Below are 14123 nucleotides of genomic sequence, written 5' to 3' on the forward strand. Positions count from 1 at the left end.
TCAGCCCGCTCCAGCGGGCGGCCACCATCGCTGGTCGTCCTGGCGATGGCTGGCAGAATAGTGATGTCACATCCTGTCTTCTGGGAGGAAGTGTCGAGACATCTCTGGAGAGCTGTGGATGACAGTGAGAGGGATATGGCTGGTTACACCTTCAGAGAAAGTACTGGAAGGTATCTAGGCTGACAGGCCCTAAACCCACCCACCTGACAGGAACTCACAAGGACAGCTACGACCACAGGATAAAAGCTAGAGAGAAAAATAGAAATAAAAATAAAAACTGAACCGAGACAGAAACAAAAAAGAAATGATGAGAGAGAGAAAGAGAAAAAAAACGGTCAAAGGGCTGAGCGATTTCATCAGGATTGCGTTCAGATCAAGCACAATTGCTTTCGGTTCACATCGCAGCACTGTAGAGACTTTAACATCTCGTCTGTGTCACACTGCCTGGAAACTGTGTTCTGTCAGGATGTACCTTCTCCTCCAGCTCTTTGATCTGTCGCTTCTGTGCTTCGATCCATTCCTCTAACTCTTTGATTCTCTGTAAGGATCAGCACATATTAAATTAGTCCATTGAAGAGACATACACCGAGAGGATAAGAGCGTCTGCTAAATGAGATCTACAAAGAATGCTAAAGAGTGACAGAGAGCTAAAGAGAGAGAGAGATACAGACACACAGAGCGATAGAGGAGAAAGAAAGAGAGATATGAGAGAGACGGAGAAAGAGAGAGAGAAAGAGCCACACACACAGCAGGAGAGAGAGAGAGACACAGAGAGAGACAGAGAGAGAGAGAGACAGAGCTAAATCATCGACAGCGGCCAGGCTCCAGACAGGTAGGCAGCCATGGAGGCTGCGTGATCCAGACCAGGACCCACCTGCTGGGCGTGCTGCAGCAGGTCCATGCGCTCCCGGAGGATCTGGGAGTCCTTCTCGCGCAGCTCGCTCAGCACCTGCCTCTTCCACTGCTCCACGGCCCCGCGCAGACCCTCCCTCTCCTCCTCCGACAGGCCCGCGGCCAGCTTGGCCCCCGCGTCATGCTGCAGGGCGTCAAACAGCATGGCCTCCAGCTCCAGGATCCTCTGGGAGGGGACGGAGGGGTGGGGGGGGGGGGGAAGGATGGAGAGGAAGGGGAGGGGAGGGAGGGGAGAGGAGGGGGAGGGAAGGAGATGATGGATGGAGGGATGGAAGGAGGGAGGGAGGAAGGAAGAATGGGATGGAAGAGGAGGGAGGGAGAAGAGGAAGGGGAAGAAGGATGGGGAGGAAGAGGAGGGGGGGGAAAGAGGAAGGGGAAGAAGGATGGGGAGGAAGAGGAGGGAGGGAGAAGAGGAAGGGGAAGAAGGATGGGGAGGAAGAGGAGGGAGGGAAAAGAGGAAGGGGAAGAAGGATGGGGACGAAGAGGAAGGAGAATGGGAGGATGGGGAAAAAGGAGGAGAGAGGAAAAGGAGGAGGGCAATAGGGAGGAAGTGGGGTGGAATAAGAATGCATCAAGAAAGAGGAAAGGATTGGTACAGAAGGTGGAAGGAGGAAGAGAGGATGAGGAATGAGTGGGTGGCAAAAAGTCCAGTTACTTCGTATTGCCACCAGAGGGCAGAAATATTCTGTCCAGCTGGATTTTAAATTGATTTTTTATGTCGTCAAAGCTCCTCTTGAGTAATCAGGCTCAGGGGTCAAGGGTCAGGAGTCAAGGGTTGGGGGTCACACCTTATGAGCTTGATCCATCGACTGTTTCCTGTAGTCCAGTTCCTCATCCAAGTAGCCTTTCTGCTTACTAAATAGATGCTGGTGAAGACACACACACACATACTACGGTTATGTCTGGGTTATGTGACCTCTACTGGCTGTGTAATACAGATCAGGAGACTGCACAAGAGCTCAGCCACATAAAGGAAGTAGCAACACCAACAGGAAGTAAACACATGCTGTAGGAAGTCAACAGCCAGATTACCTTCTCACTTTCAATGTCCAGCATTTTCTGTTGCAAAGCTGACTTGGTGACTTCTATAGACTCAAGCCACTGAAAGGAGGAGATATTTTATCGATAAGCCACTGAAAGGAGGAGATAGTTTATTTATAAGCCACTAAAAGGAGAAGATTTGTCGGTAAGTGTGTCGACAAGCAGGGACAGCGTGAGCCAAGGGGGAGGGTTGGCATGGTGACATGTTGCCGCGAGCTACCTTCTCAGCCAGGGTCAGCACGGTCCTGGCGTGGATCACCACCACTTGCTCGTCATTGGTCAGGTTCTGGTGCAAGGGCACATGGGAAAAGTACCAGAGTTCAGGATCAAACACACACTGACCACTGAGGTTCCACATGGAACCATTTAGGAACCTGTAGATACATAAGGTTGTATTTGGAACCTCTTAATTGTTTTGTTTTTTCAACCTGAACTCTAAGGTCTATCCGTAACCTTCAGTCAGAAGGATTCTTATGTGAGATGATTTGGTTCCTTTGACAGTCTTTTGAATCAGTGTGTCCACATGTACACATGTTAATACACATACGTCCACATACACGGTGCCACATGTACTTAGGAAAAGCAACATACACTTACGGCGTTATCCCCCAGAATGTCCAGCTTCTTCATCAGCTCAGAGATGATGATGTCCTGGAGGAGGAGGGGGGAGGAGAGGGAGGGAGGGAGGGAGGAGGGGGGGAGAGGGGGAGGAGGGGGGAGAAAGAGAGAGGCGGAGGAGGGGGGGATAGAGTGAGGAGGAGGTGAGACAAGGGTAGGGTAGTGGTGTAGAGTGTAGTGGTGTAGTATGCAGTGTGTAGTGGTCGAGTGTGCTGGGTGTAGTATGCAGTGTGTAGTGGTCTGGTGGTCTAGTGTGCTGGGTGTAGTATGCAGTGTGTAGTGGTCTGGTGGTCTAGTGTGCTGGGTGTAGTATGCAGTGTGTAGTGGTCTGGTGGTCTAGTGTGCTGGATGCAGCTCTGGACTCACATGGACTCCCTCAGCCTCACAGTAGAGCTGCAGAGGACTGAGGCCTTCAGGAAAGTGGATCTGCTGGAAACTGATGCCCGGAGACCTGCGCTCTCTCTCCTGCAGAACACACACCACCGTCACTACACACACTCACACACTGACTTCAATACGCACACTGTGTGAGGGAGGGGGGGGGGGGGTGGGGAGGTGTGTGAGGGCGAGGGGTGTCTGAAGAGTGTGTGTGTGTGTGTGTGAAGGGGAGGGAGACGTCACTTCTAGTTCCAGGATGCGGAACTCTAAGAGTTCGTTCTGGTCTCTGGCGTCCTGGATGTCGTTCTTCAGCCGGGACTCCTCCGTCTCCATGTGCTTGACCTGCGCAACGTGGCAACAGTATCCATGGTTAAAGCGAAGGCTCTTACGGTATCCAATCAAATCGTCTTTGTGTTAGGAGATGCATTCACGCAGAGATCTACATTCCCAGAGATCTACATTCCTCACCTTCTCCACCAGTTCCTGGTTCCTCTGATACAAAGCCTGCTTCTCTTCGATCCATTTCACATCCTGCAGACACAACTTAGAATATTTGACCTGTGTTTGTCTGTGAGCTGTATGTACATGCGGTTTGTGTGTATGTTTGTGGTGTGTTTGCCTGTGTCTGTGTGTTTACGTGTGTGTGTTTATGTGTGTGTTTATGTGTGTGTGTGTGTGTGGTCTGACCAGGCCTTGCTGAGAGAGAGAACATTCCATGTCCTGTATCCTGGTTTGGTAGCGCAGCAGCTGTGCGTGGAGCTGTTCTCTGATCTGGGGAGTAGAGAGGAGACATGATCAGAGACAGACAGACAGATAAACAGACAGACAGATAAACAGACAGACAGGTCGTCACCTTCAGCTCCTTCTCGGCGTCGAAGGTTCCCCCGACTTGCTCCTGCAGTAGAGCGTAGGCCCTCTGCAGAGCCTGGTACTCCATGGTCAGCTGACGGAACCTCAGCTCGGTCTCCTCACGCACCATACCCTGCAGCACACACACACACCTTTACACACACATACACACACACACACAGACACATCTCACAGAGGAACGCACAGGCACACACACACATAAACAGACGCACAGACGCATGCGCACACAGGCGCACGCGCACACATAAAAACACATGCACATCAGCACCAGGGTTGAGGGGTTTGAGGGTGATGGAGGCAGGAGGTCAGAGGTCAGGGGGTCGTCTTCCTCACCTCCTCGGGCTCGTCGTCTGGGGTGCAGGGGGTGTGGACAGAGACGGACGAGCCGTCAGAGTCCACAGACGCTTCCTCGTCATAACCGAAGAACGTCTCGATCACTGGCTGCTAGGAGACACACCCCAGGTCAGACACACCCCAGGTTAGACACACCCCTGGTTAGACACACCCCAGGTTAGACACACCCCTGGTTAGACACACCCCAGGTTAGACACACCCCAGGTCAGACACACCCCAGGTCAGACACACCCCAGGTTAGACACACCCCTGGTCAGACACACCCCTGGTCAGACACACCCCTGGTCAGACACACCCCAGGTCAGACACACCCCTGACTCTGTAGCACCTGTTCATATTAGTTGAATAGTTTCTTTCCACTATGTGTGTTTTCTACTGTCTTCTCTTCTGTTTCTACTGTGTTTCTGCTGGCTTTCTCCTGTGGTTCTGCTAGGTTTCTATTGGGGGTCTCCTGTGGTTTTAATGTAGTGTCCCTGTGTTTCTACAGCTTTGTACTGTGTTTCTACTGTGTGTCTACTGTGAGCTCCCACCTTACAGGCTCGGAAGCCTTTCTTCCTGCGGCCAGAGTCCTGCCGTCTGTACCTCAATAACATGTCTCTCTCCTGGAGCACAGCCGCACAGAGGGAGGAAGAAAAGAAGGAAGAGAGGAAGAAAGAAAGAAAGAAAGAAAGAAAGGGAGGGAGCCACAAGGGAATATGTGGAATGACAAGAGGACACAAAGATAAGCTCATGAATATTCATCAATGCAGCAGTTCATATGCATTACATATACATAATTCAAGTCGAACTTTCCAGAGAGTGTGTTTCTGCACTGAGCATGGAGACAAAGAGATCCAACTTACAATGACACTTTTCACATAGCCAGCTGTTTCCAGTGCCTGGAAATCAATCACAAACACGGGGCATATCAGATCCACAAACACACAAACCATACAGCCCTGTATAACAGTAATGAACCTGACAAGAAGACAGAGAGAAACAATCAGTAACAGAGAGAGAGTTTGTCTGGCAGTGAACAACTAAGACATCAAGAGAGAGGGGAGGAGGGGGTGAGAGTGAAAGAGACAGAGAGAGATAGAAAGAAATAGACAAAGAGAGAGTGACAGAAGAGACATAGAGTGAGAGACAGAGAGGGGGAGAGACAGAGAAAGGGAGAGACAGACAGAAAGTGATCGACAGAGACAGAAAGGGAGCGAGAGAGAGGGAGAGAGAGCAACAGAGACAGAGAGAGAGAGAGAGAGAGAGAGAGAGGAACAGAGACAGAGAGAGAGAGGAACAGAGAGAGAGAGAGAGAGAGAGAGAGAGAGAGAGAGAGAGAGAGAGAGAGAGAGAGAGAGAGAGAGAGATGGTGATACCTTTGACAGGTCGTCGATGATGTTCTGCTGCTCCAGCACCTGCAGTCGGAGGAACTCGATCTCCCTCTCCTCCTGGCTCTGGTCCAGGTCGTTCAGAGAGCTGGGTCTGCGAATGGTCCCAGCCTTCTCCCTCTGGAGGGGAAAGGGTTAAACATGGAATCACATGACCATCATTTGTCCAGGAATTGAATGGCTAAACATGTATAAACATGTCTACACAGTCAAGAGAGGAAAGGGTTAATCACAGAGAACATATCATTCAATCTGTCTATGTATTAAAGGGTTAAACAGGTATGCACTCAATCGGTCTGGGAATTAAAGGGTTAAATTTGTATAAACCTGTAATCTACCATGTAAAGAGATTAAAGGGTTAAACCCAAACATATAATCCAATCAGCCTCGATGAAAGGGTTGATAGTGTAGGGCCTCTACAATTTAACTTGTATTTTTCCCAGGTGGCAAAACTTTGTTTTGGTTCAGGCTGAGGGTTGGTGGGTCAGGGGTCAGGGGTCGTACCATCTCCATGTTCTCCTGGGTGACGAAGCGCAGCTTGTTCTCCATGCGGTGCAGGGCGTGAGCCAGCTCCTCATTCTTCCTGCTCAGTCTCTTGTTCTTGTCCAGCAGGGGCATGAACTGGCTCTCTGTCTCTCTCAGGCGCTTCAGCTGCACACACACACACACAGACATGCACACACACACTCACACACACACACACACACACACACACAGACATGCACACACACATACATGTACACACACACACAGACAGACATGCACACACAGACACACACACACAGACATGCACACACAGACAGGCGCACACACACACACACACACACACACAGAGACATGCACACACACACACATAGACATGCACACACACACACACAGACATGCACACACACACACAACCGGGGTCAGAAAGGATTGACAGTGGCTCCAAGACTTAAGAAGGAACTGAAATATTCTGATTTTAGTTAGTCTAACTCAAGAGTCAGAGCAAGCTGGGGTAGAAGCATGGTCGCTCAAGGAAATGTTAAAGACCAGAAGGTGATTCTGTGGAGGGGGGAGAGAGTTGTGAGGTGGAGTGGGTATTCTGTTGGCAGACAGGGAAGGCTGGCTTCGGATTAATGATACAGTGTACCTGGGGAAGAAGGGAGGTCTTACTGTAACAGTGAAAATGCTGATGTGGGGTTTTTCCAAAACACATTACAGAATGTTCTAGAATCATGTGCTCATGACGAAGAGGTTGGGGAGGGCCTTGTAGTATGGAGTCTAAAAATGATATGTAGTAAAGAATACTGGACCTCGATATCTCTATCTCCTTTTGAATTTGTATGAATCTTTTGACTTTGTATTTTCTAACTCAACTTGAAATGAAATACTGAGCTAATGTGTGCCAGTCCTCTGAGTTTTTCACAACAGCAGGGTAATTCCTGTGGTCTATTGAAGTCATTAACCGAGGAATTAGGTGCAGTAAGAGGAAATAGTCCAAGTAGAAAAAAACACAACAAACCTTAATGTACACACACACACACACACACAGACACAGCAGTCCTCACCAGCTCGTTGCGTTCCTCAGACAGCAGGGCGTTGCGGTCCTCCAGCTTGCGTGTGATGGCACTGAGCTCGGCGATCTTCAGCTGGAAACGCCGGACGTCCTTCTCATCCAACTGCTGGTCCAACACAAACCATCCGTACATGAGCAGGGAGCTGCTTCCCAAACACCTACCACACACCTCCTTTAACCTACCGGAACCTACCATAGCCTGGCACACAGTTACCATGACCTACCACACATTACTATAATCTACCACCTTCTATTCAACTGCCATAGACCTAGCATTATTAGCTGTGACAACTTCTGTACTGCTGACCTATTTAGGACCGAGGCTGTTTAGATCTGATTCATACACAACATACACAGAGACCTACCAATTAAGGTACCAAGATATTGCAGACTTTATTCAAATACATAAGAATATCAGCACATTCAAGCAGACGCATTCACAATTAACAAATAACCGCGAAAGCATTCATTTCATAGAGTGCCATGCAAATGAGAGCCAGGTGTGTTTGTGTATGCATGCATGTGCGTGGGCTTGCACTTCCTGTGTGTGTATTTGCTCTACTTTCCAGTGTGTGTCCGTCCTCTAGTGTCTTGCGTGTGGGTTCTTTATGGTTCTGTGTGTGTGTCTGTGTGTGTCGGTACGGTTGTGTGTGTGTCCCGTTCTAGGAGGAGGGTGGAGTGGCGCTGAGAGGAGAGGATAGCTACGTGGTAGACGTCTCCTCTGGTTCCAGGTCTGGTCTAGTCTACTAGTCCCACAGAGAGGGCACACACAACGCCAGAACACAAAGTAGGCAGACAGAAACCATCCAACACCAATGGCTGCGATTGGAGAAAACACATATAACTCAGGCTGTGATTGGGCGGTTTCAGGCACTGCCTCACCCATCATCAAAGCAAAACATGTCATGCTCAGTTTTGACCAAAACCAACAGCGTGCATAACAAAAAAGACATTGCAACTCAACAGTCAGGGGTTGTACAGCAGCCGTATCCTACAACAGTGACCTGCAAAGACCACTGCCCTCTGGCTACACCTGTCTCGCCTGACTACCACTTCCTCCCTGGTCGGGCAGAGGGAGGAAGGGAGCGAGGGATGGAGAAAGCGGGGGAGGAGAATGCCAGGAAGGAAGTTGGAGGGAGGGAGAATGGAGGGAGGGAGGCAGAAACTCAGGGAGAGAGGGAGAAGCGACTGCACTGTGGACGTGGGAGGATGAGGAGTGCAGACGAGGCAGGGAGGGAGGAGGAAGGGGAGGGATGAAGGAGAATGGAAGGAGGAAGGAAGAAGAGATGGAGGGAGGGAGGCAGGGAGAAATAAAGAAAGGAGGGAGGAAGGAAGGAAGGAGGGAGGCAGAAGCAACTGTAGGCTACTAGGAGCTAGCTACAGTTCTGTATCATTTGTGGCAGGAGGAGGAGGGAGATGTTCTTACAGGGCTGTTGGGGTGCTCTGCTGAGGCCTGGCCAGCTCTGGGGCTCTGCAGGCCCCTGTCCGTGTCTCTGAGCTGGGCTAGCTGCTGCTCCACCGCCTGCTTCTGCAGCTGGAGCCTCTGGGAGTGGCCCGCCTGCAGCCCCAACGCCTTGTCCAGCACACACACTGCTCTGTCTTTCACCTTAATCTCATCCATCTACAGGACACACATACACACCACCCACGCGCACACGCGCACACATGCACGCAAACGCAGGGGACAAACACAGATGCAAGGACGCGACGCACAAGTAAGAGACACATACACACATACACACACACGCACACGCACAGAGATACACACTGCTGTGTGGGCACAGGTCCGCTTGCCCGGCTGCCTTGTTACCATGGAAACCCGGCTAACTGTGAATCCCGCCCATCTTATCGATGAGCTCGTCAGAATGGTCTCCCTGGCGTGCTTTCCCTAAAGGGGTTATTTCCAATGCGGTCGTTCCGTCCTCTTCCTCACATCCCACTCCACCCATCCACCCAACCCCGCCCCACCTCCCCCTTCCTCCCCCCTCCTCCTCTCCTCCCCCCTCCTCCTCTTCTCCCCCTCCTCCTCTTCTCCCCCTCCTCCTCCTCTCTCTCACCTTCCTGTTCCTCTGCTTTCAAACCGAAACCCTGACACAATAAGGCATGTGTGCGAGTGTCAAAACTGTCGCGACGTAACGCGTGTGTGCCTATGTGCGATGTCGTAACGTGTGATTTTGTTGTAACGTGTGTGTGTGTGTGGACCGGGTGGGCCTGAAGGGGGGGGCGTGGGGGGGACGCGTGGGGGGGACAGAGAGAGAGACAGCAGCGTGGGGGTCTCACCAGCCGGCGGATCTCCCTCTCACACTCCTTCTTGATGCGCGTGATCTCCTCCTGGTGGAAGTGGTGGACGCTGCGGATCTCAGCCGCCTTGGTCTTGTCGGCCTGCAGGGCCACGGCCAGGGCCTCCTCCATGTGCCGCCGCGCCCCCTTCATCTCCAGGAGCTCCTGCTGCATCCGGCTCCTCTCCCCGTCGTAGCACCTCCGCGCCTCCTCCCGCGCCTCCAGCACCAGCGCCGTCTTCTCCTTGTCGGAGGCGCCGTCGCGCAGCGCGCTCACCAGCCCCTGCAGCCTCACGATCTCTCCGTCCTTCACCTTGATGACGCGCAGCAGCTCGCTCTCGTGTTGCCGCAGCAAGGACTCGCGGACGGCGTGGACCTCCTTGAGCTTCTCCTCGTGGAGCTTGGCGCGCAGCTCCGTGGCGGCGACCGTGGAGCGGTTCTGCTCGTGGCGCACCTCCTGGCTCTTCTCACGCTCCAGACGGCTCACCTGGGGAAGACAGGGACCACGGCAGGTAGAGCCGGGTTAGACCAGGACTGGACCTGACCTGGACTGGACCAGGACTGGACCAGGACCAGGACATGTTGTGTTACACACACTTCATTTTGTGATTTCAGTGATTGAATCTAGAGTTGTGCTGGTCTTAGCACTGTTCTATGTATCTTTCAAATTACAGCAAGCATTACTATACTCTAAGTGTAGGTGGTCTCTACTGTGCTCTAGTGTGGGTGGTTTCTATTGTACTCTAGTGTAGGTGGTCTCTACTGTGCTCTAGTGTAGGTGGTCTCTATTGTACTCTAGTGTAGGTGGTCTCTACTGTACTCTAGTGTAGGTGGTCTCTATTGTACTCTAGTGTAGGTGATCTCTACTGTACTGTAGTGTAGGTGGTCTCTACTGTACTGTAGTGTAGGTGGTCTCTATTGTACTGTAGTGTAGGTGGTCTCTACTGTACTGTAGTGTAGGTGGTCTCTATTGTACTGTAGTGTAGGTTGTCTCTACTGTACTGTAGTGTAGGTGGTCTCTACTGTACTGTAGTGTAGGTGGTCTCTATTGTACTGTAGAGTAGGTGGTCTCTACTGTACTGTAGTGTAGGTGGTGTACTCGCCCTGGTCTTCTCCTGCTGCAGTTCAATCTGGATGTCCGTCAGTTTAGTCCTTAGCTCCTCGTTAGCGGATTGGAGTGTTGCCATGGCGTCAACCTTCTCCGATCTGCCTCGACCCCCGGGTCCCTTCTTAGACATGGTGAGGTGACCCCTGACCCCTAACCCCACGGGAACAGCCTGAGCTTCACTGGTGTCAGCCTTTGTACTCCTTCACCACCTCAGCTCCTGCTCCATCGCCTCTGACACCTGCAACGTCAACAATATAACAACACAGTTATGTCAACAACAACAACATTAAATAACACACAGCAGCGTCAACAACAATAAGAATGAGAACATACAACAATGTCAACAACAACATACACACATGCAACAACGTAAACAACAACAACAACAGTGTAACAACACACTGCAATGTCGACAAAATAAATAACATACCAACAAAATAAATAACATACCAACACAAAGCAATATCAACAACAGTAACCCAACGCTCTTCAACAACATAAGAATGACAAGACACAGCAATGTAATCAACCAATGAATAGATTTCAGAATCTACCAAAAGGGCTCCCGATCCATAAATCCATAGTTGTTGTAGTAAATAGGGACTCACAGCAGTCCCCAAACTGATCAATGTCCCACAGTCCCAGTGGCCTTTATTAGACGTCTTTAGACACCGAGAGACACAAACATGCACAAAGCCTCTTCATTGGTCTAATTTTGGTCACCAATATGGATCACCACACGCCAACCTCACCAGCAATGACGAATGACAGCCCACCAGGTGCTCAGCCTACATTCCAAGGAAAACCGTGGAACATTCTACTCATACCGAATACTTCATTTTGTACCGTACATAGTCCTACACATATCCCACTGCCTCATGACCACATAACAGACCCTACCTCTCCTGTACTTAGTCCTACTGCCTGAAGACCACATAACAGACCCTACCTCTCCTGTACTTAGTCCTACTGCCTCAAGACCACATAACAGACCCTACCTCTCCTGTACTTAGTCCTACTGCCTCAAGACCACATAACACACTTGACCTCTCCTGTACTTAGTCCTACTGCCTCAAGACTTCACAAACACCCTACCTCTCCTGTAAATTCCCACTGCCTCATGACCTTGGTCCTACACATATCCCACTGCCTCTACTCTGGAGGACATGTCCACCTGTCTCCAGGATCATCACTGCAAGAGAGAGGAACCTCATCCCTGCACACTGGTACACAGTGGATGTCTCAGAGTGTGGTAGGTCCAGGCTAGCACACAAATGACAGGCTTGTTCTTCCACGGGCCAGTACTGACATCATGGTGTGTGTGTGTGTATGGAGGCAGACACAGGCAGTACTGACTCCATGTTGTTTAGACGAGAGGTGCTGCAGCTGCTGTTGTTTCTATCGACCACCGTAACTTACAGCTAAACCCTCACACACACACACACACACTCACGTACATTACACTTGTCAGCAGACTAAAGGTCTATTCAATAACTTTCACACCAGTCAGATTAGCGGCCATAAACAGCTCCCGTAGTCGGACACACCGATACAGTCTTTGCAGAACCCACCCACCCACCCACCTTCCCACCCACCCACCCACCCCCCCACCCACCCACCCACCCCCCCACCCACCCACCCCCCCACCCACCCCCCCACCCACCCCCCCACCCACCCACACACAACACTAACCTTGTAAACATGGTCCAACCTGTCAGTCTGTCTGTGCAGCTCTATGCTGAACAGTATCCATCCACAAACTCTTCCTCACGTCCTGCCACCCACATGTCCTCCAATCCTCACACTCATCCTCACATCCTCCCCTTCTCTCTTCCTCGCACCCCCACCCCACGCTCCCACTGACAATGCAGCTCCCACCAGACAGATACTTCACTGCACCTCCTCCTAACCTGGTAATACTGCTCCTGCTGCACCTCCTCCTAAACTGTTAATACTGCTCCTGGTGCACCTCCTCCTAACACAGTAATACTGCTCCTGGTGCACCTCCTCCTAACCCAGTAATACTGCTCCTGGTGCACCTCCTCCTAACACAGTAATACTGCTCCTGGTGCACCTCCTCCTAACCCAGTAATACTGCTCCTGGTGCACCTCCTCCTAACCCAGTAATTCTGCTCCTGGTGCACCTCCTCCTAACCCAGTAATACTGCTCCTGGTGCACCTCCTCCTAACACAGTAATACTGCTCCTGGTGCACCTCCTCCTACCCAGTAATACTGCTCCTGGTGCACCTCCTCCTACCCAGTAATACTGCTCCTGCAGCCTCAGCCTGAAGTAACAACATTGCCGCTGCGCCCAGCCCTGGCTGGGAACATCACGGCACGCACCCACTAGCCCGGGAAACGGCAGGCCTGGCAGGATGAATCATCAAAACAGCAGCGAGCAGACGGAAGGAGAGAGCAGGAAGGATGGGAGCGAGCGCGAAAAGGAAGGATGGGGAAGCGGAGAGGAAAAGAGGGATGGAGAGGAGATGAGGAGGAGAGGAGGAGATGGTGGGCTTACCGTGAACACACCCCCCTCCCTGCTGAAGACAGGATCAAGCCCGGCAGGAGAGAGGGAGCAGAGGAGGAGGAGGAGGTGGAGGAGGAGGACGCTGCATGAGCCCGCGTACACGACACACACACATGCGTGCGTGCCTCTGCTTCCCCGAGTCAAGAGCCGTGCGTGCGGATGTGAGGCGACGCGGCTGCTCCCTGTTCGCCCAGCGAGGCTCTCTGCTGTCTGCACGGGCTCCCCTAGTGGACAAACGAACACACTACCAGCCACGCATGTCCTCATACTGCGTCATACACACACGCGCTCGTGCGCGCGCACACACACTACGGACACAGACGGACAGATGGACAGTAACAAAAATACGGACACTGAACACAGAGACAGACACATAGACATATTGGCCACCGTATGAGTCTAAACGTGGCCATTGATATTGAAAAGCAACTGAGATTTAAAATGAGCTCCTGATTTAAGCAGACTTAATGTACTAAGGATATGCCCTAAATAACCCGAGGGCTGTAAACTTTCCAACCAGCCTCATCTTTCACAGTGCCTAGTGCCTGCATGTCAGCGGGCAGTCTGCTCCTCCGTTTCCCTTTGGGGTCCCCGCTCGACAAGCTCCGTTCCCCGCCGTTAAGTAGAGTATCGGTTTTTCAGTTCTCCGTATAGGCCTACTGTTTATATTCTGATATCCTTGTAAATATAAATAAAACATTTCGCTTACACTGTGCGTGTGGGCTGTAGTTATTTGGGGTATATTTTTGTACATTTTCTTGCGCGGCGAAAGTTTGGCCACTTGGATGAAATGTTTACATAGGTAGTGATGGCACTCATAGTAGGCTATTACAGACTGACGCTGTGTAGCCTATTTAATACCAGTTACAATATTTCCATTGCTGTTCCCTTTTGATGTTCTTCAGTGCGACACCAGCTGTATGGGTGAAATTACAGTAAGGGAGGGCCAGTAGACTACGAGCAGTCGCTTGTAGTCTACTGGCCCTTCCTTCCCCTCCCTTACGTAGAAACGAGCAAGACGGTCGGGCGTAAAGGCTTCAAAGAAACACGGCAACCGGAGGACGGCGTGCTCTTGTTTTGTTCAGCTGCATCGCGCTGGACCAATCACGC

At 51.3% G+C, this 14123-nt stretch overlaps 1 protein-coding gene across 15 annotated transcripts; it reads right to left on the bottom strand.

Annotated features, from left to right (window-relative positions):
- Positions 1–226: 226 nt before the first annotated feature.
- jakmip3 (Janus kinase and microtubule interacting protein 3) lies at positions 227–10615 on the bottom strand. 15 transcript variants are annotated; one of them, XM_067245348.1, is made up of 21 exons: positions 10481–10615; positions 9379–9864; positions 8526–8719; positions 7091–7211; positions 6045–6191; positions 5529–5660; positions 5016–5051; positions 4704–4775; positions 4153–4263; positions 3803–3931; positions 3637–3720; positions 3418–3480; positions 3193–3291; positions 2938–3036; positions 2551–2604; positions 2174–2239; positions 1945–2013; positions 1701–1778; positions 875–1078; positions 473–538; positions 227–277 (listed from the first exon to the last, which is right to left on the bottom strand). In XM_067245348.1, exons 1-21 carry the CDS (start codon positions 10613–10615, stop codon positions 227–229), a joined length of 2496 nt encoding a protein of 831 aa, XP_067101449.1. The 15 variants fall into 15 exon arrangements, with proteins under 15 accessions (XP_067101449.1, XP_067101452.1, XP_067101453.1 ...); XM_067245351.1 differs by having other exon boundaries at positions 2545–2604; XM_067245352.1 differs by having other exon boundaries at positions 875–1036; positions 2123–2239; positions 2545–2604.
- Positions 10616–14123: the final 3508 nt, after the last annotated feature.

This window comes from Osmerus mordax, chromosome 10 (assembly GCF_038355195.1).
Source record: "Osmerus mordax isolate fOsmMor3 chromosome 10, fOsmMor3.pri, whole genome shotgun sequence".
Taxonomy (NCBI): domain Eukaryota; kingdom Metazoa; phylum Chordata; class Actinopteri; order Osmeriformes; family Osmeridae; genus Osmerus; species Osmerus mordax.